The sequence below is a fragment of the Staurois parvus genome, unplaced genomic scaffold, assembly GCF_062004578.1.
Source record: "Staurois parvus isolate SC_StPar_1 unplaced genomic scaffold, SC_StPar_1.0 ptg001349l, whole genome shotgun sequence".
NCBI classification, from domain to species: domain Eukaryota; kingdom Metazoa; phylum Chordata; class Amphibia; order Anura; family Ranidae; genus Staurois; species Staurois parvus.
This window is the reverse complement of record NW_028319145.1, coordinates 2,567,371-2,593,543: the sequence shown is the minus strand read 5'-3', so window position 1 is coordinate 2,593,543 and position 26,173 is coordinate 2,567,371. Positions and strand designations below refer to the sequence as shown.

At 42.1% G+C, this 26,173-nt stretch overlaps 1 protein-coding gene across 4 annotated transcripts in view; it reads left to right on the top strand.

Annotated features, from left to right (window-relative positions):
* LAMA5 (laminin subunit alpha 5) overlaps positions 1–26,173 on the top strand; it is a 215,966-nt gene that overhangs the window by 131,622 nt on the left and 58,171 nt on the right. For 2 of the 4 annotated variants that reach the window (XM_089661526.1, XM_089661525.1), the window contains exons 23-44: positions 400–538; positions 3,718–3,860; positions 3,942–4,048; positions 4,433–4,586; positions 4,681–4,841; positions 5,355–5,463; positions 6,698–6,795; positions 6,879–7,074; positions 9,211–9,337; positions 9,462–9,601; positions 9,699–9,814; positions 9,904–10,112; positions 10,528–10,732; positions 15,705–15,849; positions 17,099–17,239; positions 20,767–20,928; positions 21,280–21,384; positions 21,470–21,553; positions 22,819–23,049; positions 23,593–23,703; positions 23,971–24,098; positions 24,195–24,275. In XM_089661526.1, coding sequence (XP_089517652.1) covers positions 400–538; positions 3,718–3,860; positions 3,942–4,048; positions 4,433–4,586; positions 4,681–4,841; positions 5,355–5,463; positions 6,698–6,795; positions 6,879–7,074; positions 9,211–9,337; positions 9,462–9,601; positions 9,699–9,814; positions 9,904–10,112; positions 10,528–10,732; positions 15,705–15,849; positions 17,099–17,239; positions 20,767–20,928; positions 21,280–21,384; positions 21,470–21,553; positions 22,819–23,049; positions 23,593–23,703; positions 23,971–24,098; positions 24,195–24,275 — 3,092 coding nt within the window. Of the gene's footprint in view, positions 1–399; positions 539–3,717; positions 3,861–3,941; positions 4,049–4,432; positions 4,587–4,680; positions 4,842–5,354; positions 5,464–6,697; positions 6,796–6,878; positions 7,075–9,207; positions 9,338–9,461; positions 9,602–9,698; positions 9,815–9,903; positions 10,113–10,527; positions 10,733–15,704; positions 15,850–17,098; positions 17,240–20,766; positions 20,929–21,279; positions 21,385–21,469; positions 21,554–22,818; positions 23,050–23,592; positions 23,704–23,970; positions 24,099–24,194; positions 24,276–26,173 lie in introns of all 4 variants that reach the window. The other 2 variants (XM_089661524.1, XM_089661523.1) reach the window with 1 other exon arrangement.

The following is a 26,173-nucleotide window of genomic DNA, read 5'->3' as shown; positions in this document are numbered from 1 at the left end:
ATATATATATATATATATATATATATATGTGTGTGTATATATATATATATATGTGTGTGTGTATATATATATATATATGTGTGTGTGTATATATATATATATATGTGTGTGTATATATATATATATATATGTGTGTGTATATATATATATATGTGTGTGTGTATATATATATATATGTGTGTGTGTATATATATATATATATGTGTGTGTGTATATATATATATGTGTGTGTGTATATATATATATATATATATATGTGTGTATATATATATATGTATATGTCTTTTTTGTTGAAGACCTGGATGCATTTTCCGCTCTGTTTTTAAATAACCTATTTGAATATACATTAAAAAAAAGTGTGGCTCTTCATCGTCATGTGTCGAAATTATTTCTTTACAGGCAAAGGTCATTCTGACTATTAACGTGACATCCCCCGACCTTTTCCGAGTTGTATTCCGGTACGTCAACCGCGGCTCAGATAGTGTGTACGGCAAGGTGTCATTTATAGAAGAAAAGAAGTTCAATGCCTGTGCTAACTGTAAGTGCCCAAGTGTCTGCCCACCCTGTGCTTACAAATGGTACATTCCAGAGAGCAGACACTGAGACTCGACTAGCTGAGGAATGTCTCATTAATACTGGCTGAGGGTGGGACTGAGGATACAAGATCTACTCCTCGTTCCAGTCACTGTAGTGCATATAATCTCCTTTGGGGATATGTTTCTGCAGGAACATAATTACACGGCTTGTGGATTTGGCTGCTCGAAGTTGAGCTTTGCTGCTTGTCGTTTTGAAGCTCTTTTTATGAAGAGACAGCTGAAGAAACTCATTAATTGTGATAAACCTCAAACCTTCAGTGAACACCACAAACCTTATGTACACAAGTGGAAGTATTTATTTCAGTAGGCTGTAGGTTTTCCTTCTTCTCAGCTATTGTTTCCTGGAACAACAGAATTCCCCTAGTGACAGTCATCGCTGTGCAGCAGTGTCATTCCGGTTTCCTCCTCCTGTGTTTAATATTCAACACAAAACACTATATTTTATTGTCTGTCTCCGTAATTTCCTTTCCTACCCTACCCTTTTTTCCTTTTTGTGAAGTTCCATTCATACCAAAATTAAATAACAGCAAATGAAATTAAAGTGATATTAAAGGCAGTTTTTGTTTAGATAACAAACCTGTCATACTTACCTGCTCTATGCAATGGTTTTGCAAAGAGCAGCCTTGATCCTCCTTTTCTCGGGTCCCCCACTGGTGCTCCTAGCCCCTCCCTCCTGCCAAGTGTCCCCAGAGCAAACAGCTTGCTATGGGGGCACCCAAGCATGCTTGATTCCGAGCCACTGCTCTGCGTGTTCATTCACACACAGAGCTGTGCCTCGGCCCTGCCCCCTGTCTCCTCATTGGCTCACTGGTTGTGATTGACAGCAGTGGCAGCCAATGGCGAGGGAGAGTCCCAGGACAGCCAAGCCTCTTGTGCAGATTGCTGAATCATGATGGGGCTCAGGTAAGTATTAGGGGAGCTGGGGGGCTGCTGTACACAGGTTTTTTACCGTCATGCATGGAATGCATGAAGGTAAAAAGCCTTGAGCCTTTAGAACCACTTTAAGTACTTTTGAATGATATTAATCAAGTCTCTCTTGCCCTATTGATTGTAATGATTAGATTTTTTTTGTACAAATGTTCATTCAAAAATCTACCAATGTATGCCTAGATTTCTTTTCTTTCTTTCCATACCAAAATTGGATACTAAAAGCAAATTAAATGAAGTACTTTCAAATGACAGTCATCAAGTCTCTGTTCTCAATTGTACTTATGGGATTTTTTTGTACACTTGTTTGAACATCTACCAGTGTATGCCCAGCTTTTTCTGCTCTTTCCTTTCTATTCCCGCCTCTTCTCTTTCTCCAAGTGACCCTGATATATATCCCAAAGAGAATACATTTTCACAGAACTGTATTAATAGGAAAAAAGATCTATCTGATTACAACTGGACGGGTCTCTTACTGCCCATTGCTCCCACAATCTGGCCATACACTGGTAGAATTTCATTAGAAAATGTATGTTTTTGGAATGTTTGTTTTTCTAATGGGTAGTGGGGTCAAATTGATTCATTTTCAAAAAATTTGAAGGAGCAGGATGGAAATTTTTGCATAAACTAACAATTTTCTAACAGCATATACAGTTCTTGTTTTTGAAATTCCACTCATGCCAAAATCGAGTAATAAAATTACATTCCATACTTTTGAATGATATTCGTCAACTCTATTGACTTTACTGATGGGATTTTTTTGTACAAATGTTAGTTGGAAAATCTACCAGTGTACACTATATTGCCAAAAGTATTGGGACACCCCCCAAATCATTGGATTCAGGGGTTCCAATCACCTCCATGGTCACAGGTGTGTAAAATCAAGCACCTAGGCATGCAGACTGCTTCTACAAACATGAAAGAATGGGTCGCTCTCAGGAGCTCAGTGACTCCAAGCGTGGTCCCGTGATAGGTGGCCACCTGTGCAATAAGTCCATCCGTGACATTTCCTGCTACTAAATATTCCACGCTCAGCTGTTAGTGGGATTATAACAAAGTGGAAGCAACTGGGAACAACAGCAACTCAGCCACCAAGCGGTAGGCCACGTAAAATGACAGAGTGGGGTCAGCGCATGCTGAAGCGCACAGTGCGCAGAAGTCATCAACTGTTTGTAGAGTCAATAGCTTAAGACCTCCAAACCTCATGTGGACTTCTGAATAGCACAATAGTGCATAGAGGGCTTCATGGAATGGGTTTGCATGGCAGAGCAGCTGCATCCAAGCCTTACATCACCAAGTGCAATGCAAAGCGTCAGATGCAGTGGTGTAAATCACGCCGCCACGAGACTCTGGAGCACTGGAGACGTGTTCTCTGGAGTGATGAATTGCACTTCTCTGTCTGGCAGTCCAATGGATGTGTCTTGGTTTGGCGGTTGCCAGGAGAACGGTACTTGGCTGACTGCATTGTGCCAAGTGTAAAGTTTGGTGGAGGGGGGATTATGGTTTGGGTTTTTTTTTCCGGGGTTGGCCTTGGCCCCCTAGTTCCAGTGAAGGGAACTGTTAAGGCATCAGCATACCAAGACATTTTGGACAATTTCATGCTCCCAACTTTGTGGGAAGAGTTTGGGGATGGCCCCTTCCTGTTCCAACATGACTGCGCACCAGTGCACAAAGTAAGGTCCATAAAGACATGGATGAGCCAGTTTAAGGTGGAGGAACTTGACTGGCCTGCACAGAGTCCTGACCTCAACCCAATAGAACACCTTTGGGATAAATCAGAGTGGAGACTGTGAGCCAGGCCTTCTCATCCAACATCCGTGCCTGACCTCTCAAATGCGCTTCTGGTAGAATGGTCAAACCTTCCCATAGACACCCTCCTAAACATTGTGGACGGTCTTCCCAGAAGAGATTAAGCTTTTTTAGCTGCAAAGGGTGGGCCAACCTAATATTGAACCCTACGGACTGAGACTGGGATGCTATTAACGTTCATGTGTGTGTAAAGGCAGGCATCCCAATACTTTTGGCAATATAGTGTATGTCCAGCTTAAGGAGGTGGAAGCATTGCTGGAGGGATGTGCAAGCCAATGATGTACAGAAGACTGAAGTAGGAAAATCTTTTAAAATGAATCGCAAACATGTACAGCATAGCAAGTCATGATAGTTTTCAACATCATCAATTTATACTTCTATGCAGGTTCTGAACAAATAAAGCAAATAGTTTTTCCTCCAAGCAAAGAGCCAGCTTTTGTCACTGTCCCAAGCAGTATTTATGGAGAGCCTTTTGTTCTGAATCCAAACACATGGTCAGTGGTGATCGAAGTGGAGGATGTGCTTCTGGTAAGTCTTTTAGTCCATTTTGGAAGTTTGGCAACTATTTGATAACTGTATGCTGATTTCACTGTATATTTCCTCAACCAGGATTACTTTGTCCTACTTCCAAGCGCCTACTATGAGGCTCCAATTCTCCAGGTGAAAGTGACTGAGGCCTGCACATATGCTCCAACTTCAGAGCAGACCAATCAGAAGTAAGGATCATCCAAATTGCACAATTTAACCAAGAACAAACAGGGTGTTATTTAAACAGTGCTTGATGCAGGTCTGTTTGTGCTCATTATGTAAACTCATTAGTGAAATAACACCCAATGGTGAGTAAAAATAAACATCTGTCTATATGTCACAAGATTGCAGAGACATTGAAAGTGTATGTAATGCCCATGGTTAAAATTCAGTAGGTATAACAAATGTTGGTGTGACATTCTATACAACTGTTGGCCTGACTTGTATGTAGAATACAAGATGGCAGCTCAGGCATAAGTATATTTAATATATAATATGGACCAGCCGTAACAACAATTTTATCTCATATAGTGTCCTTGCTTAGAATTTTGTGCTGATGTCTCTCTATCCAGCTGCCTGCTGTACAAATACCTCTCTCTGGATGGATTCCCTTCATCAGAGGGCAGTGAAGTAACCTGCCGAATAGACAACAGCCTCCCTCGACCCTGCGAAACAGAGCAGATTACCCCACGGCACCCCCCTTTAATTGGCTGCTATGGAAATGATGTGCGTATCATGAGAGCATTGATGTCTTTATCTTATCTTTATTAAGTGTGCAGGTAGCCTATAACAACCCTGAACACCATGGTCTGTCTCCTAGATTGATGTACAGTTCAGTCTGCCAGTGCCTCACCCAGGCCGCTACGTTATTGTGGTGGAATATGCCAATGAAGAGGACGTTCAGAGCACCAGTGTTACAGTAACTTCTCCACATCGTTTCACACAGCATGGAGTCTTCACCTTCTACCCCTGCAAATTTAGGTTTGTATCTTGGCTGCATAGACCAAAATAGACACAAGTTCATTGTTTTCATTCATTCATTAAAACAACTTGCATTCTCAAAACCCTTAACCCATAGCTGGACTGGAATACTTTCTGGGTCTACTTCTTGTTTTTCTGGTAATCCTTTAATCAATTTTTGCGCTCCTGAGGAGACCTTGGATTTGCGGATGCAGAGAGTCTCAGCTTCGAGTTCCACTGGCTACCATTTCTCCCAGACTGGACATGTCTAAAGTCCAGGAGGGATGGAGTTGAGCTCCAAGTCTTAAACATTTGGGACATTGTCTAGAATTCTATAGAATGCTTCTGGCACCCAGGCATACAGAAATTGATTAGAGAAATGGCTAATGTGTCTAGTTGTGCCTATACTTTGGCAGTGTTCTTAATGTCAACACTTTCTTTGAGAAAATAATGCAGATGAGATTGTACCGCTTTATTTAAATATGTACACTAGTGTTATGTTGTTTGAGATAACATATTATAAATGTGTTACAGTTTCCTGTGTCGTGGGGTGGCTTTGGACCATCAGCAGAAGGTGGCCTTGTTTGACCTTACCACCGAAGTCAACATTCACTTTACAGCAGACAAGACTCAGTTCCACCTGGTGAGTGTCAGAGGGGTGCTTGGTGTCTTCTTTGTTCTGTCTCATTTGATAAAACGGTTTTAAAATCTCAAAGTTTTTAACCTTCATGCATTCTATGCTTGAAAAAAACCTTCTGAGTGCAGTAGCCCCCCTAATACTTACAGAGCCTCATCGTGATCCAATAAAGCAGGGTGCAGCGCTAAAATAATCTGCTAAATCTCACTATGTTCAAATATTCTCATGTATGATATAAAATACAATACAGTAAAATCACATAAATAGGTGACAAAGTGCAGATAAAAATGTCACTAAGTAGTGACTGGTAACGTGAATAGGTATTACACACTAAAAACAAATACAGTCCATAGTGTAAGTGCGAATGAGATCCCAGATGATCTTCAGAAATCTAGTGACTGGATCCATGGATGAGGTGATATAGCATGCAAAGATTGCGCACTCACCAGATACGCAACCACAATGCGCATTTAAAGTTGGTAACCACAGGACATCAAGGATCCTATATGAGTCTGGTCAGATCTGATCAGATACCCCTCACTGCTTGGCAGTGCTGCCACACTTGGAAAGAGCTGCTCTGTGAATGTAGATGGCTCCCAAAGGAGCTCGCAAAACAGAGGAGGCCAAATAGTGTAGTATCCTTGGGATAAGGAGTGTTTATTCCAAGTAAATGCAAAGTAAAGAGACGTACTGACCCATATGAATATGTAAAAAATGGCCGCCGGGGCCCCCGTGGCACCGGTCGGCGTGATGTCACACCGCTGTAGCCCCTCACTGACGCGTTTCATGCGATGGCACGTAGTCAAAGGGGGTTAGCTTACATCGATCCAGCGATGTGCCTGAGAGCCTCGGCTCTCCAGGAACTCTTCCTTCTCATTGGCTGAGACAGCAGCAGGAGCCATTGCCTCCATCGTCTGTCAATCACAGCTAGTGAGCCAGTGAGAAGAGAGAGGGTGCAGGGCCGAGCTATAGCTCTGTGTGTATGAATGGACAAACAGAGCAGCAGCTCGGGAGCAAGCCTGCTTGGGTGACCTTATATAGCAAGCTGCTTGCTCTGGGGGCACTCGGCAGGAGGGAGGGGCCAGAAACGCCGGCGGCAGACCTGAGAAGAGGCGGATCAGGGCTGCTCTGGGCAAAACCACTGCACAGAGCAAGTAACTGTGACATGACTGTTATTACAAAAAAAAGCCTTTAATATCACTTTAAGTCTCTAAGTTTACACTGCTGTTCCTTCTTGTAGGGCAAGGTTTTCCTCATTCCTGCTGACCAGTTCACTATGCAGTACATCGAGCCACGAGTTCACTGCATTGCGGTTCATGGATCTTTCAACCCCAGCAGGTATTTGGCTCAATCCTAGTTGCCTCTGATGGTTTGTATAGTACTTTTATGGCTTCTGATCTTATACCTCCTTTCATCCACAGTGGTTCTTGCGTTCCATCAAGGTTTCATAAACCATCACAGTCAGTGGTTTTAACAGAGGGGAAGACTAGCTCAGTTTCAAATATTATCCCTGTATGGCCAGGACACCAAACTCCATCTACTGATGTACAACATCCAACATCACTGCCACCGACAGCTGTAGATGCCACCAAAGTGATACATCTGCAATCTCCTGAGGTTTGTGATAAATTGCACCCTCTGCCACAAGTTACTGGCCTCTCTATGAAATGGCCTAATTGGGGTTTTGCCAAACATAGCCCATTTGTAACCAACAGTGGGGCCCTGTTCCCAGCATTGTTTTAATAATTGCGTGGAATTAAATATTCAACGAAACACATTCATAGTGGCTTGCTGAGTGATGCAGTATAAGGTGCAGCAGCAATATTTAACAGCAGGGGTTTCTGTAAGTGAATATGGGATTGGTAGCTCCATGATCCTGGGAAATGAGGATAGGTTATAAATTATCCAGCAAGAGGCGTTTGTTGGCTATGATCTCTAAGCATAATGCAACCTTTATTACCATTGGTGACTAAAGGTAGGGGAGTTAAACTACAAAACACAAAATTCATTTCCGAAGATTTTAAAAGTATCTAAACCATAAATTAAAAATATAATACATTGTAGCTTACCAGTACTTAGATGTTGTGACTACATTACATTACACTTTTGGCTGTTTTCCCTTTATTTTCACCTGGTTGTCTGGCAAGTAACACAGTATCTGTCCTTCCATTGTGTCTATGGAGGGAGCCATGGTTTTCACCCAAGCTGCTTTTCTGAATTGGACTACAGAAGGAGTCTTCATCTATTCATTTGCATTCCGTGGGGGAGGGAAATTAGTGTTTTACAGAAGACACTTTGAAAAGAAGATAATATTGTGCTTTCAGTTCAACTCACAGGAAATGAAAAGGTATTTTTGGCAGAAGCAAAAGGTATTTTTTCTCTACTGGCATAAAATGTACTTAGACTAAAAATTGCCCAAATGTAGTCACCAAATCCGAGGACGGTAAGCTCCAATATGTTGCATTTTTTTTCTTCGGTTTAGATATCCTTTAAGGCCAGAAAGCTTAGAAACTAATGAATTGAAAAAGTCAATGTCGTGTAGTAATTTATAGGAATCAATTAGGTTTTGCATTTAATTTAATATTTGATTTTTGTCCGCTATAGCTTACTCTGCCTTCCACATTGTTCTTTGCTTTAAATGTGTGCTAGCGTGTGCAGAGTAATGCCGTATATCTAAACACCCCATACCTACCAATAGGCTTTGCTTATTTCTGATTAATACAAAAGTTAGGTTGTTTGGTAAAATTAACAGTGATGTCCTGCAGAATGATAACTGAGTCTGTCACATTTAAAGAAGTCTCACTTCTATTTTTAATAATGTGTTCAATTCCCCGGGCCACGAAGTACATGTAGAACTTTGTCCCATCTTCTTATGTGCTGTTTAGGGCTAGCTGCAAGGCCAGACAGGGCATCCCTCCATAGCCGTCCAACAACGCATGTTGCAAGGAGATGGCTTCTTGGACAAACAGCACTTTTCTCAGTCTCCAAGCACTTGCCTTATTACCTGGAACATTTTAGCTGACAAGTCCCTCTCCCCCTGCATTCCTCTTGAAATGTTTGTCTCAGGCAAGTGCTGGGAGATGGAGAAAATCAACATTTGTCAAATCACCTGTATTGTTGGATGAATGTGGAAGGAATGAGGAGGGTTGCCCTGTCCAACAGGTGTGGAGGAAGGATGGTTGCTCAGTCTGACAGGCATGGAGGAAGGAGGGTTGCTCTGTCCGACCCCACATCTCCCCCCAACACATAGGAATATGGGACAAAGTACTACATGTACTTGGTCCCTGGGGAACAAACATACATTAATAAAATTTGAAACAAGTCTTCTTCTCTAAAAGGTTAGTCTACCAAAATCTGTTACTATCAGTTTTTGTAAGTGCTCCTGACAATCTCTTCTATCTCTCAGGGATACTGTTGATGAGATCTCTCATTTCCTGGGTCTGTACACCTGCTGTGCCCATAATGAAGGGCTACCACTATTGCTGGATTTTTATTTACTTTTTATTTTGCAAAATGTAAATTTAGGACACATAAAGGTGGGGAGAACACATTAAAAAAAATTCTAAGTTGGACAGCAACAGAATTATGGCAGTGAGATCTCACTGTTGGAGTATAAGACACCAAGGACTGATGCCAGAGACACCTATTGATAGTTTCCTAATCTCAAAATCATCTAATGTGTGATGTTTCTGTTCATACATTAAGCAACATCATTAGTAAAGGAATTTATTTTCTATTATTGTTGGAAAGCAGACAACAGTGACTTATAATGGACGCGTTCCATCGCCAGGCCGTTTTGCCTTCATGATTCACTACTATCAACCCTCCCAACCATCATTTACTTTGGAGGTACAGGTGCATGGTGGCTGGGTTTGGAGAGGTAAGGATTATGGGTGTTTAAGGGTTATGAGCCAGTTATAGACATGTTTATTGGATGACTAAAGTAGACATATCTTCCATTTTTATTGACACACATGTAACAGAGCTGTCTTTTCTCTCCCTAGGCTCTGCCAATGCCACATTCTGCCCTCATGGTTTTGGTTGCCGTAGTTTGGTTTTGTCTGAAGACCAGGCCATCTTGGGCATGACTGACAGTGACATCTCAGTCACCATACATGTACCAGATGGAAAGATCATATGGCTGGTAGGTTCCATTGAATTTCTGGGCAAGATAATGCTGTAAATGAATGGTACTCTCTAACGATGAGGGCTGATCAATATGCTTACAATCTGTGTTTTAGGAGTACATACTGGTGATACCAGAGGATAGTTATAGCTCCGGCTATTTAGTTGAAGAACCACTGGACAAATCATACAGTTTTATCAGTCAGTGCAGTACCAACAGCTTCCAGAGCAGGTAACTACATTTATTTTTTTTTTCATAATAGTGCAGATAGGCAAAATAGGGTCTTGCTAAAATTTTCACTTGTGTTTTTCCCCCACCAGTCCAGCTTCGACTAAATTCTGCCGAGATGCTGCCATCTCTCTGTCCCTCTTCTACAACAATGGTGCCCAGTCCTGCAACTGCCACGAGGCTGGCTCCCTGGGCACATCATGCGAGCCTTACGGAGGACAGTGCGTTTGCAGACCCAATATGATTGGAAGAGATTGTTCGCGTTGTGCCACAGGATTCTGGGGATTCCCTGACTGCAGGCGTAAGTTCCAGTGCACCTGTTGTACAAGAGCAATCCTTTTGTCTCCAAGTTGTGATTACATTCTGTATTAAAGGGGTTATTTAAAGTATGTTATAAATAAATGTTTGTAGCATCCAAAAAATCCAACAAATTCCCTTTTCCTTCACTCCATCTATTTCTGAGATTCTTGAAACCATTCCAAAGTGCCTGTGCAGCTGGCATGTAAGCCTGGCTTTGTTACAATGCAGTGTGAACACTAATTTAATTCAAAGGTCAAGGTTATTCAGCCAAGCAGATAAATGAGATGAACACAAGGGTCCTATTGTTTTTCTTGCAGGTGGAAATTGATAGGGCACCTTTAATCTACAAATTTCAATATTGCGTTGTCGGAATGATGAGTGAATGACTTACTCGTCTTTTTTTTTGTCTCTTACAGCATGCGAGTGTGGATCACGTCTCTGTGATGAGGTGACTGGACAGTGTATCTGCCCTCCTCGTACTGTGAGGCCGGATTGCACAGTTTGTCAGCCTCAGACCTTTGGTTGCCATGCGCTGGTTGGGTGTGAAGAGTGTGATTGTTCTGAGACTGGACTGCGGAACATCACTGAGCCTGGCTGTGATATCCAGACAGGACAGTGCGCGTAAGTGATGGTACAATATTCCTACACTGGGTATTGTGTACTAACTTCCATGTAGGTCAGAAGTTTGGGTGTGAAGAGTGTGATTAAAGAACCAGCAAACACAAATGCTCCTGCGCTTGGGGATGGACTCGATGCAGGCTACAACCACATTAAGAATGTCCTGGAACATGCACACCTTGCTGCCCTCAAATAGACCGGGAGAATTCAAATATACTGAATGAGGAAAGAACAAAGAGAGGGTGCACAGGCCTAGTGCATTACCATAAAAAATGTTTAATAAGAAATAAAGTAGGTGTTGTACTCACAAACGACTATAAAGTCAAGGCGCGTCATAAAAGAACAGCTGGGTCAACACCGCGCTGAGTAACAGTCTCAATAGGGAGTGTAGACATCCAATAGGCTGACGCGTTTCGAGGACTTGCCTCGTTCTCAGAGCCAAAGGCAAGTCTCTTGCTTGTGTGCCCTCTGTTCTGAGACTAGTGTGAAGTGTGAAGACTGTGATTGTTCTGAGACTAGACTGCAGAACATTACTGAGCCTGGCTGTGAAATCCAGACAGGACAGTGCGCGTAAGTGACGGTACAATATTCCTACACTGGGTATTGTGTTCTAACTTCCATGTAGGTCAGAAGCAAGGTCCAAAATTCCAGATACCTAATAAACCTTTAAATGTTGCGCTCCTTATTAACACAATACCAAAATATTATATCCTTCCTATAATGTGACACCCCTTAAATTTATAATAAGGGATCAGTATTCATAAGTGACCGTGTTATATGACAAAATAAATTATAACATCAAACCAATTTTATATATATAATAAAAGTCCCATCAATCAAATATAGTCCAATATTTGTGAAAAAGTGATTATCAGTCTTCAATTTATGACTTTCAGTGAATTCTCCAATTTGTAAAGATGTATGCTCACCTCCTTTAATGCCTACAATTAGGCTATACACACTTGTGGTTCCCCTTCCTTGGAACCATTCTGTAAATAAAATAGCTGCAATAGCTTTCTTTTATGTTCTGGCCAGTGACACACTTGTTTCTGGGCTGCAAAGTTCACTTGCCGTACTGTATCATGAACAGCAAGTTCTCCTGAACTTTCTGGAAGGAGTACCCAGCAGGCCTCACAGGAACATTCCCTGCACCTCCACTCTACCTATCTGATCTTCAACCACCAATCTGATGAGACCTCCCTGCAACAGTGACATAGGCAGATTTAGGCCCTAATCAAGGTAGCAGTTTTGATGTCCTTATCCTTTTGATTTCCACTAGAAGGGATTGCAGTAGGCACAGAGAAGATGTTCCATTGTCTGTGCTTGCATGACCCACCCATTTTTTTTAAATTAGTATTATACAGGATTTATATCGCGCCAACAGTTTACTCAGCGCTTTACAATATAATGGGAGACAATACAGCAACAATACAGTTCAATACAAGAGGGTTAGGAGGGCCCTGATCCTGAGAGCTTACAATCTAACTGCCTTCAAGTACATCATCCCTTGTGAAGTGAAAGGCAGGTTCATGACTTTGAGCAGTTGTGATAGCCTGCTGGTTTACTCCAGAAGCATGAAGGTTGTAGCTGTCTCCTTTGGACATCCACCAAGCAGGGGCGGACTGACCATTTGGAAACTCGGGCACTGCCCGAGGGCCCTGGGTCAGTAGGGGGCCCCATTAGATGCCTCTGGTACCTTTTTCATAGGCTTTTTTGAGTTTGGGCAAGGACACAGGGGCCCCATGATCCCCTATTGCCCAGGGGCCCCATGAGTTGTCTGTCCACCCCTGCCACCGAGACATATGTTCCTGCCAAGATTGCCTTTTTGATAATCTGATTCAGGACATGCGTATGCTCTCCTTTGGAATACATTTTATAATTGTAGCTAATGGTGCAGTGTGTAGAGAAAGAACTATTCTTATTTTCCCTGAAAAAACAATTCAATTCTACCACTTATGCTCTCATTGTAACATTGAATACCTGAAAGGGAATATCTGATTGATGGGTAGGGCAGTTTGATAAATTAGAAAAAATGTGTAAATACTGCGCTGAATACATGAAAAATAACTCAAATATGTAAAAGTACACACATAAATAGATAAATATCAAAATGCTGCTACTTTAAAAAATATCAAACAAAACACATAAATGAGCACTCAAAAAAAGGTGATCCAGTAGCGCATAAATATATAAGTGAAAAATGGTGAACATAAAACGTTTAAATATTCAAACTGTCAGTTAAAAGGCGATCCTAGATTGTAAGCTCCGAGGAGCAGGGCCCTCGAACCCCTCGTGTATTGAATCGTTTTGTTACTGTACTGTCTCGTGTACTGTCTCCCATTATAATGTACAGCGCTGAACAAACTGTTGGCGCTATATAAATACTGTATAATAATAATAATAAAAATTGCAGGAGATGATTGACACTGGCACTGATTGGTCTGGGAGCCCACCGGGAGTTATTGATTGAGCCTCTTTAGCCAACCAGTGGGGGGCAACATTTGCTGGTGAGTGCACATCCAGTAGGGGGAACAGCATTTTCTCTTCACGTGGTGATTTAGTGTGAAGATTTTGAAGACTCTTTTTGGTGGATAAGAAGTAGCTTTTGGACTTTATTTGGACTTCACATTCATTTTTTACATTTTATGTTGACCATTTTTCACTTACAGTTGTGTTCAAAATAATAGCAGTCAGACATCACTAACCGGATCAGTCACTGTTTTTGGTAGAAATGATATTTCTACATGGCAAATAATTTACTAGCAGGTGTAGTAGAGTAATAGAAATCCAACAGACCCAACAGTCATGACATGCATGCTGCTGATTCTGTGTCATTGAATCACTAATTGAAAGGGGCGTGTTCAAAATAATAGCAGTGTGGAGTTCTATTAGTGAGGTCATTCATTATTTGAAAAACAGGTGGCAATTATTGCCCTTATTTAAGGAAGGAAGGCAGCAAATGTTGTACATGCTGGTTACAGTGCATTTCTCTCTGAAATTCTGAGGAAAATGGGTCGTTCCAGACATTGTTCAGAAGAACAGCGTACCTTGATTAAAAAGTTGATTGGAGAGGGGAAAACATATAAAGAAGTGCAGAAAATGATAGACTGCTCAGCTAAAATGATCGCAAATGCTTTAAAATGGCAACCAAAACCTGAAAGACGAGGAAGAAAGCGAAAAACTACCATTCGAATGGATAGAAGAATAGCCAAAATGGCACGGACTCAGCCAACAATCAGCTCCAGGAAGATGAAAGAAGGTGTAAAGTTCCCTGTGAGTACTGTTACAATTAGAAGACGCCTATGTGAAGCCAAGCTATCTGCAAGAAGTCCCCCACAAAGTCCCACTGTTGGAAAAAAGACGTGCTGAAGAGGTTACAATCTGCCAAAGAGCACATTGACTGGCCTAAAGAGAAATGGCACAACATTTTGTGGACTGATGAAAGTAAGATTGTTCTTTTTGGGTCTAAGGGGCGGAGACAGTTTGTCAGACGACCCCCAAACACTGAAATCAAGCCACAGTACACCGTGAAGACCGTGAAGCATGGTGGTGCAAGCATCATGATATGGGGATGTTTCTCATAATACGGTGTTGGGCCTATTTATCGCATACTAGGGATCATGGATCAGTTTGAATACATCAGAATACTTGAAGAGGTCATGCTGCCTTATGCTGAAGAGGAGATGCCCTTGAAATGGGTGATCCAACAAGACAATGACCCCAAACACACCAGTAAACGTGCAACATCTTGGTTTCAGACCAACAAGATTGACGTTATGGAGTGGCCAGCCCAATCCCCGGATCTTAATCCAGTAGAAAACTTGTGGGGTGACATCAAAAATGCAGTTTCTGAGGGAAAACCAAGAAATAGAGAAGAACTGTGGAATGTCGTCCAATCATCCTGGGCTGGAATACCTGTTCACAGGGGCCAGAAGTTGGGTGACTCCATGCAACACAGATGTACAGCAGTTCTCAGAAACAGTGTTTATACAACCAAATATTCATGAAGTGATTCAAAGGAAAGCAAAATCTTCAAACACTTTTCAGTTTATATAGTGAATGTTTAAGTTTGTAAAGAAGAATACAAACACTGCGATTTTTTTGAAGTCTAATATTCACTTTTCTTCAATTTTTTTAGAGGAGCAACACAAATTTGATGCATTTTTCTTCATGTTTTGATTTGGAATAGAATGTGTCGTGTTCCCAATGCATTTGTGTGGATGGAAATAAAAGCTATTAGAAGGATTTTGAGCTTTATTCACTTTTTTCAACACACTGCTATTATTTTGAACACAACTGTATATATTTATGCGCTACTGGATCACCTTTATTTGAGTGCTCAGTTATGTGTTTAGTTTGATAAATTAGGCCTAGTGTTACAGGGCTGGGTAAAGAGGCAGATCTTAGATTGTACTGTTTAATTCGTTTTTAAAGGCTGTTTTATACTTCTCTGACCTGTAGTTTCTGCTGTGTTTGTAGCGGCTTATCAAATCACAAACCTCCTATCTCTGATGCCTAATTTCCTCAGCAAAGGCACTGCTTGAAAGGGAATTCCTAGGGTGCATTTCACCATTGATTCAAACAACAAAGTAGTTTTTATCTGATTTGTGTAGACACCACCCGCTATGGTATTGTCAACGCATTGTCTGACATTAATACATGCTTGGGTGGGCTATTACCTTCTAAGAACCCATACATTGTTATATAGGAGGGCTCTTCATATATAAATCTGTCAGGGTAATACAGTTTATTATGGGCTCTGAACTCTTAAAATCAGATCCATTATGTAGCTCCTTCAAAGGCTGTGAGGTCTGAACTCCGCCAAATGACAGACCTTTAAAAGGTCTTTCTCTCTTGTTTTGTTAAAGTGAACCATAATTTACATCTGAAAAAAAGCTATTAAGTAACATCAGAAATCCCATAGAAAAACGTAAGATTCACAATTTATGTTCTCTTCACACATTTCCTATTGTAGGTGTAAACCAAACATTATGGGACGGCGATGTGAGAAATGCGCTCCTGGGTTTTACGGTTACCCCAACTGCAAACTGTGTGACTGCAACCGAGCCGGTACTGAAGCCGCCATATGTGACTCTCTCACCGGGCACTGCTTGTGCAAGGTCAGCTCTTAAGAAGAAATTTAGTATTTACAATTTTTATTTTTTTAATTTACATTATTTTTTTATTTTTTTAGCTAAGCTTGTGAAAGTCATCTGCTTAATTGTCTAATTAGATTATCTTAAAAAAATTATTTTCTGTATTATTTGTAGTCAGCCATTTTTGTTCAGGGAGGTGGAGTAATTGTAGTGAAACACATAACAATAGTGAAAAAAAATATTGTTATACATAAGACTTTTGTCTTTTTTCAGCCAGACTAACTATGTCAGTATGTAACTATATATGGGAATATAGTTAGTATAAGTGTGTAAAATGTGAACAATACATTAAAATTACATTAAAGTAGATATAAACTTAATTTGTTCCAATTTACTGGTAAACAGCTGATGTCACAGTAAAAAATGTTCTAACAAATCATGTTTGGCTGAACAGATCTTCTATTGGATGTGTGTTGTACTGATCCTGGAATTTATTATTATTATTATACAGGATTTATATAGCGCCAATGGTTTGCTCGGCGCTTTACAATATAGTGGGAGACAATACAGTAACAATACAGTTCAATACAAGAGGGATTTGAGGGCCCTGATCCTGGGAGCTTACAATCGAGTAGAGGATTCCAGAATTAGTGGAGGGCAGGAAAGGCTTCCTTGAAGAGAAAGGTTTTCAGTGATTGCTGAAAGCAAGTAGAGTAGGTGTTAGTCTGATAGATTGGAGTAGGGAGTTCCAGAGGATGGGTGACACCCTGGAGAAGTCTTGGAGATGAGCATGGGAGGAGGAGATAAGGGAGCTAGAGAGTAGGAGGTCTTGCGAGGAGCGGAGTGTACAGTTTGGGTGATATTTAGAAGATTAGATCGGATATGTAAATTGGGGCAGTGTTGTGGATGGCTTTATATGTCATTGTTAGAGTTTTGAATTTTATCCGTTGGGCAACTGGGAGCCAGTGGAGGGATTGGCAGATACAGAACGGTTAGTGAGGTGGATGAGTCTGGCAGCAGCGTTCATGATAGACTGGAGGGGGGATAGCCTGCGATGAGGTAGGCCAATGAGGAGGGAGTTACAGTTATCTCATTACTGATCCAATAAATGCCCACGTGGCCACCATAAATGATGAGGTTGGGTAAATTTACAAGTCAGTCTCAGTTTTAGAAGATGAATATTGGTGAATTTTGATCATAGCATGTGAGGTTGTCCATTTTTGTTTTATAAATGTGATTGATGTTGCTAACTAAAGCTTCTGACTACATTTAGGAAAACGTGGACGGTCCAACTTGTGACCGCTGTCGTCTGGGAACTTTCTATCTTGATGCCCATAATCCGAAGGGTTGCACTCGCTGCTTCTGTTTTGGAGCCACAGATCGGTGCCACACCTCATCCAAGTATCGCTCTCAGGTAAAGTCCATGACCCTTTCCAAAAAGCGCACCGGGTGAAAACGTGGAGATGTGAACCTGTCCCATAGGGAACCATGTTAAATGGACTGTACTGTGTTTCTGCAAAAGGTGTGAACCTAGGATTAGTCAACATCTTTAAATGATTTAGAAGCCTTGTTCACAATAACGTGTATCTAAAGCCTTTTTTTAACAATTTGGGTAAAGTCTTGAGGGATTAGAACCCTTCTCATGTTTTTTTTTTTTTTTCTTCTGTGTCCCCGCTAGGAATATTCACTGTGTTAAAGGCACACAGCCATAATTTACAACATACGGGAGTACAGAGTAAAAAACAGCTGTGGTTGTGGAACCCTGGAGCCCCAGCTACAGCATATTTTTGTCTATAGGAGAGCATTACAGAAAACACTGCACACGCCTATACATGTATAACCGCCGGCATCAGTGTTTACTCGCATACACATATCATTTTCAGAATGTAAAATTTGGCATTTTCAAAAATGCTTGCAGAAGTTAATGCCAGTGGTTACATATGTATAGGCACACATAGCGTTTGCTGCAATGCATTCCTAAAGGCAAAAGTATGCTTCAGCTCTGACTTCCAGACACCACAGTAACACGCCGTATTTTACCCTGTACGCCCTCACCAGATATTAGAATGGGGGCTGTAATTCTGTACTCTGTGACTTCAAGAACAAGGAGCCAAATGTGGGTATTTTTTTAAGAGGTGCAGCAAATGGTGCTACATCTTTTCTCTGCATGCTATGCACATAACAAACCTCTCAAATCAGTACTACATATAATATCTGTTCTCAAATAGAGCGACCATAGACAATATGTTATGGATGAGGAGGAAGAGGGGCAGATTACAAAAAGTGGTCTTGAGCTCTCAGCAGTATATGCTTTCTCATAATCAAAAGTATAGAACATACTCGGCTTACAATATAAGTTGTCTAAGTAGGAAGTTGGGTCCTTAAGGACAGCTGTGGAAGGAAAACATACAAGTAGGTAGACCTAGAGAACCTTTAGGATAAAAAAAAAAAGGATAATACTTAGCATGCACAGTTTGGTCATATCATGTGGAATGCAGGGGTGTATTTACCACAAGGCAAACAAGGCATTTGCCTAGGGTGGCATTTTTCAGGGGGGCAGCACCGCTCCCAGAAGAATGGACAGAAGAAGGGACACATGCGGCATGGGGACCAGGTGGGATCTGAGAGAGGTTGCGGGCTGCTTGACGGTGTATGCAGAGCCTGACTCTCATTCCAGGGGATGTCTGGAGCTGTAAAGGTGATTGTCTTTCTCTCTCTCGCTGGGGGGGAAGGGGTGGCCGTTGTATGGAGGGTGGTGGTAGTGGAAGGCTTTCTCGGGTGGGGGGGTCAGGTTGGAGGGGGGGTGGTGTTGGTTGGTGTCAGCCTCTCTCCGCAGGGGGGTGGCCGAATTTTGTGCTGCCTGAGGCAGCACAAAACTAAATACGCCACTGGTGGAATGCTGAAACTGGCTTAATAGGATAGGATTAAATATAGCCTAAGCCTACTCTATGTTTACAAGCTGTTCAGTGAATGGACAAGGGGAGATCTTGATGTTCGTCCACCCTCTACCCTTGTCCTTTCACAAAAAGCTTTGTATTCTGTAAAAAGATCAAGGGAAGTGGAAAGTGAGCAACATTATCCTCCACTACATGAGAGATTAAACTGTTGGGTATAATTGAAGCTGAGCGTTTTACCTAACACAGCAGCCATCCACACATGGGGCACCCATCATTAGAGGTAATTTATTTGTATATAGTTTCTTCTTGGAACTCTACTTTAGAGTGATTTTTAGGTGAGTTTCGTCTTGGAGCCAGGGGCAGACTGACAACTCATGGAGCCCCCAGGCAATAGGAAATCATGGGGTCCCTGTGTCCTCGCCCACACTCAAGTAACACCCAAAAAAGCCTATGAAAGGTACCAGGGGCATCTCATGGGGCCCCCTACTGACCCTGGGCCCTTGGGCAGTGCCCGAGTGCCAAAATGGTCAGTCTGCTCCTGCTTGGAGCTCTACTTTAGAGTGATTTTTAGCTGAGTTTCTTCTTGGAGCTCTTCTTAAGAGTGATTTTTAGCTGAGTTTCTTCTTGGAGCTCTTCTTAAGAGTGATTTTTAGCTGAGTTTCTTCTTGGAGCTCTACTTTAGAGTGATTTTTAGCTGAGTTTCTTCTTGGAGCTCTTCTTAAGAGTGATTTTTAGCTGAGTTTCTTCTTGGAGCTCTACTTTAGAGTGATTTTTAGCTGAGTTTCGTCTTGGAGCTCTACTTTAGAGTGATTTTTAGCTGAGTTTCGTCTTGGAGCTCTATTTAAGAGTGATTTTTAGCTGAGTTTCGTCTTGGAGCTCTACTTTAGAGTGATTTTTAGCTGAGTTTCGTCTTGGAGCTCTATTTTATAGTGATTTTTAGCTGAGTTTCTTCTTGGAGCTCTACTTAAGAGTGATTTTTAGCTGAGTTTTGTTTTGGAGCTCTACTTAAAGAGTGATTTTTAGCTGAGTTTCTCAGCAGTTGCGCTTGTACAGTGTTTCATGCCAATGACAAGCTTGCTATCAATGACTGCTCTGCAGTCACCTCTGTGGCTTGGCTACAAGTTACTGAAGGGGAGCAATTTATAGTAACAATTGCTCACGTAATGATGCAGCATGAGTATGGCCTGTAGCTGCCATAAATTGCTTCTTAGAGACAAATTGCCAGCTGCTGTAGTGATTACTTCACTAGCTACAGATCGTTGTTAATCACTGGAATGAGCAATTTGTAGCAGCATCTAATTGCTGCTGCAAATTCGCCATCTAACGTGGCCCTTAGAGTAGAAAGACAATAGCTGAGTTGGTCTAGAGCTGAACAAAGAGGCAGCAGGGGTGAATATAATACAGGCTTCCATCTAAACCATTGTCCTCCACGTATGGCAGCAATCATAATATTGATGGTTGTTTTCTTTAAACTTACTGATTTAGAAAATGTAGGGTTATCTACAGCTAGTATAAGTCGTATAAAATGTAATGCGTCCCCCATGTTGTCTAGCTTGTTAAATACCAGTGGTCTGTGTCTTTGAACCTGAGGTCCAGCCCTCTCCAAATTTGCAAGGAAACGTTCCTCTCACGTTTTTACAGCGGCCAGGAGAACCATTCCCATGCATTGGCTTTCTTCTACACCCCCTACGCTATTGGAATTGATGAAGGTTATAACAGAGATTAGAAAAATGGAGTACCTAGCGGCTTTTTCCTCCTGCGTTTGAAGCAGTTTGGGACTCATGGGATACTCATACTTCTGGCTTGTCTGCTTAAATTGTCTGTTCTGTATTGACATTGTATGTATCTATGTACCTCTCATCGATGACCTTTTTTTCTGTTATCTTTTTTTTTCTCTTCTACCGCTTTGTGTTTGCCTAAGCAACCTGTTTGTTGTAATTGTTTGAAAATTACTAAAAAGCTAATTATGCAAAAAAAAAACATGAGGTCCAGCAGTTCTTTCAACCTCTCAAATCCAGTGACTTGTCATGTTGATCTCCTGCAGTTTAGTGACATGCGAGGATGGGTTCTGGTTGGAGGAGATCGACAGGAAGTGGAAATCTTGGAGAGGCCTGGTGAGGGCCTTGTTGAGGCAGATCTGAGAGATGTTCCTGATGTCTACCAGGAGTTCTATTGGCACGCTCCACAAAGCTACCTTGGAGACCGGGTGAGCTTTGGCCTTTTTATCTTTTGCATCTTTGTTAGCTGTCCTGAGGCCTGAATTATGAAAAAAAAACAGCTTGCTAATAATAATCTGTTGACTAATGACTTCTGAATTTTAGAATAGATATTTTGTGATAATTTGAGGTGATGAAAATGTGATTACGACACATTGCAACTCTGTAAAAATTTTTTATAAAGTTGGTTTACTTGACAGCTTAGAGCCTTTTTCCTCTCCACTATTTGTATTTAGGGCCATACTTCTCTTTTTCAGTAAGACAGATCCCTTTGATCATACCTACACTGTTCCCTTAGTGTGGATATGAAGACCACTGATAATAATGTTTTGTGACCTCAGGTCTCTTCTTATGGTGGATTCCTGAGTTATGAGCTTAATTCTGAAGCTCTCAGAGGAGATTACCCCTACAATCCAGTGGAGCGAAGGCCGGATGTCATACTGAAGGTACAGACAACTACCAGATTTTCAGAGATGATATCGATTACAAAACAGCTGAATAGAACTAGATATTTGTGTTCTCCTTCTGCAGGGAAACCAGATGAGTATTGCATTCCTAGAGACAAAATACCTATTACCAGGAGAGACTCACGAAGGACAGATCCAACTTATCGAGGTGAGAATATGACTTTTGTATTGGGTAACAAGTTAATTCATTCTAGACAGAACATGCAGCCTAATTTATTACTAAACCCCGGACCCCGGATTCACTATATCTGCTCTCCCTGGACCCCGCATTCACTATATCCATTTTCCCCAGACCATGCATTCACTATATCCGTTCTCCCCAGACCCTGCATTCACTATATCTGCTCTGTCCAGACCCTGCATTCACTATATCTGGTCTCCCCAGACCCTGCATTCACTATATCCGCTCTCCCCAGACCCTGCATTCACTATATCCATTTTCCCCAGACCCTGCATTCACTATATCCGTTCTTCCCGGACCCTGCATTCACTATATCTGCTCTTTCCAGACCCTGCAGTCACTATATTCGTTCATCCCGGACCCTGCATTCACTATATCCAGTCTTCCACAGTACACAGAACAAGGAAATGCAATTATTTTAGTAAATACAAACTGCTAAATATCTTTTCTCATCAGCAGTATATAGCAGTCTTGTGACTTCTATCAGTGCCCGGCCGAGCACTGGTTAAGGAGGAGTTCTCATTCTCCTCTGACTGTCCTCTGAGGTTGCCTGACCCCAGACCCTGTGCCCGGACAGCGCTGATTGGCCCTGTGTCGATCACACGCACCCTCCAAAAAAAAAAAAATCTCTAGCAATACACACTAAACAGAGCATGTGCAGGCTTGCCACTGCTACTATGGTAGATGGATTGGGGACTGCGGAAAAAGGAGAGGATCAGAAAAGACAGGACCAAACTGCCTTTGTATGCAATACAGAGGATTAACCCCTTAGGTTCACAGTGAGTATAACAAGCATGTTTTACTGTATAAACAGACTGAATTTACTGTTGTGGGTTTAGTAACTCTTTAAAACAGGAAGGACTTGAGCTACGTTGGGAGTATTAGAAGTCCCTAAAGGATTGTATGCTACCCAAAGATATTTTTATTTGTAATGTACGTACAGCTAGCTTAAGGACCTCAATCTGTCTTTATTTTAGCCTCCTGTAACCCCTTGCACCGAAAACTTGGAGAAGGTGGGGGTCTCTGTGAAACAATCAGGGCTGTGTTGCTTTAAAGGAACATGCTAACAACAAAGGAGAGCAAAGGGCTGACTTATATATTGTGCTGACATTGTAGATTGCAGCCTTGTAAATTGATAGGTCAGGAGGTGCCTGTATGTCAAACCTCACCTGCCTCTGTATTAGATGTCATGTCACTTTGTCGAGTGATGTCAGAATATTTCTCCTCTGCAGAGTAACTTCATCCACATTGGAACGAACAATCCTGTATCCCGCGAGGACATCATGATGGTTTTGGCCAACTTGGAGCAGCTGCAGATTCGAGCTTTAAATTCTCAGTCTTCTGCCATGGTGTCCCTGCGCCGAGTGGTTTTGGAAATTGGACAAAATGCTGGTTTTGGAGTGAGGGCCAGCAATGTGGAGCTGTGTATGTGCCCAGCCAACTACCGCGGGGACTCCTGCCAGGTACACAACTCACCCAGCCATATGTGCTGCCTCATTTTTATTGGAAAAGCAACAACTGTGGGCATTGCTGCTAGTAATCTAATAGTGTAAGCTTTAACAATTTTCTCAGCATGCAGCAAGTGACGGGTCTGTGCTGCCAGCTTACTCTGGGAGATTTGTGGACAAGATGACAATGTGTACATCCCGCTGACTGATGCTTTTCATGCTGTCATTCACTGTAATAGAGCACCTTCCAGTTTTTTATGTCTGCATGTTGTTGGGCAAGCTGTTTAAACAGAGCAGTAAATGGAGTATTTCATTAAGAATTTAGATCACGTGCAGGGGCAGACTGACCATTTGGAAACTCGGACGCTGCCCGAGGGCCCGGGGTCAGTAGGGGGCCCCATGAGATGCCCTTGGTACCTTTTTCATAGGCTTTTTTGAGTTTGGGCAAGGACACAGGGGCCCCATGATTCTCTATTGCCTGGGGGCCCCATGAGTTGTCAGTCCGCCCCTGATCACGTGATTCATTACTAATCAATCTTCTATTGTTATCCTCGGCAGGAATGTGCTCCTGGATTCTATAGAGACAAGGGTCTCTTCTTGGGTAAATGCGTTCCTTGCAACTGCAGTGGGCATTCTGATCAGTGCTTACCGGGAACGGGTGCTTGTGTGGTGAGTATGACACTATGGGGTTTATTTACTAAAGCTGGAGAGTCCAAAATCAGACTCCCTTCTGCATAGAAACCAATCAGCTTCCAGGTTTCATTGCCAAAGCTTCATTGAACAAGCTGAGGTTAGAAGCTGATTGGTTTCTATGCAGAAGGGAGTCTGATTTTGGACTCTCCAGCTTTAGTAAATAAACCCCTATATATCTAGGACTATGAAGGTCTTTGGAAGCCATCCCCCCAAACATTTATCACTTACCCTTCTTCTCCCTAGAAATGTCAGCACAACACCGAAGGAGACCAGTGTGAACGATGTAAAGATGGCTTTGTGGCTAATGGGTCCATTGGGGGATCATTACAATGTGTGGCGTGCCCCTGCCCTCTCTCTGTGCCCTCCAACAAGTAAGCCTATACTAATGTTTATATTTTTGTTACATTTTGAGTGTCTTTTTTATCTTTTACGTATTTGTAATCTCACATGGTGCCACTCTTCTGCAGTTTTGCCATTGGATGTGTGCAAAGAGGCTCAACAACTCAGTGCCTCTGCAGACCAGGCTACGCTGGAGCCAAGTGTGAACGGTAAGTGGACAGTTCTAGATTTCTGTATTTCTGTAAAATAGACACATGCATAATTAAGCAGAAAAAACATAGTATAAATCTAGAAGTAAAAAAAAGTGGGGGAAAGGCTCTGGCCAGGGACGCATAGGCGTCGTGAGCAAGAGTCTAAGAGCCCCAACAATACCATCAGATACATAGATCATCAATAGGCAAATGTAGTTCCATAAAGTTGAATTATTGATCCAGCAATCCGACACGTTTCGTGGGATAAGACCCACTTCCTCAGGGAATTTAGGAAAACAAAATAACAGTGCCTATAGTGAAAACAAAAAATACAGAACCAATTAACAATGAAAAATACAAATAAAACATAAAAATAAACTCAATGAAAATGTAAAGCAAAAATACATGAATATTATACTGCAGTCAGATATTAATTCTGATTGGTTGCCTTCTTGGGTTTTGTGCACTTTGCTTATTGCTGGTGTACTGAGCGGGCCTCTTTGGTTACAATGATAAAAATGACAGTAAAATCATAGGTCTCGCCCCCTAGAAGGCAGCTGTCCATGTGGAAGTTTCAGGGTAGAATGTGAATTATAAGATCAAATTTTTCAAGTACCTTAAAAAAAAAAAAAAAATAGCCCAGTGACTGTGCCAAATTTTAGCATAGCAGTGCAGGATTTATTACGTGTTTACTTAAGATTGAAACTGCCCTACTAAAACTCACTAATGATCTATCTGCTAAAACCAATGGCCACTACTCAGTACTCTTACTACTTGACCTCTCTGCAGCTTTTGATACTGTTGACCATCCCTCCTCATCAAAAAACTCCACTCTCGTGGCCTCCAAGACTCTGCTCTCTCCTGGTTTCTCCTCCTACCTGTCGCAGCGCTCCTTCAGTGTCACCTATAACTCTGTCTCTTCCTCTCCACTCCCTCTTTCTGTAGGGGTCCCTCAAGGTTCTGTCCTTGGACCCCTTCTCTTCTCCATCTACACCTCCTCCCTTGGTCACTTGATAAACTCCCATGGCTTCAAGTACTATCTCTATGCTGATGACACACAAATCTATCTTTCTACTTTTCACCTCACCCCTTCAGTCTCCTCTCGCATTATTAACCTACTAAGTGACATATCGGCATGGATGTCACTCCACTTCCTCAAACTCAATCTTTCTAAAACTGAGCTCTTAGTATTCCCCCCAGCCCATGCCCCCTCCCCTGACTTCTCCATCAAGATCAATAATACAACCATAAGTTCTTCCCCTCATGCCAGGGTGCTAGGTGTAATCCTGGACTTCCATCTGTCCTTTCAGCCCCAAATCCAATCGCTGTCCAAATCTTGTAGACTTCACCTCTGCAACATCTCCAAGATACGCCCGTTCCTAACCTCTGAAACCACTAAGCAACCTTTTCACTCCTTTGTTATATCTCACCTTGACTATTGTAACTCCCTCCTCATTGGTCTACCTCATCGCAGGCTATCCCCTCTTCAGTCTATCATGAATGCTGCTGCCAGACTCATCCACCTTACTACCCGTTCTGTATCTGCCACCCCTCTCTGCCAATCCCTCCACTGGCCTCCACTCAGTGTCCTCCACCCCTCTCTGCCAATCCCTCCATTGGCCTCCATTCAGTGTCCTCCACCACTCTCTGCCAATCCCTCCTCTGGCCTCCATTCAGTCTCCTCCATCCCTCTCTGCCAATCCCTCCACTGGCTTTCCATTGACCAACGACTAAAATTCAAAACATTAACAATAACATATAAAGCCATTTATAACTCTGCCCCAAATTACATCACCAAACTTGTCTCCAAATATCAAACCGTCCTCTTCACTCCTCCCACGACCTCCTGCTCTCTAGCTCCCTTGTCTTCTCCTCCCATGCTTGTCTCCAAGACTTCTCCAGAGCCTCTCCCATCC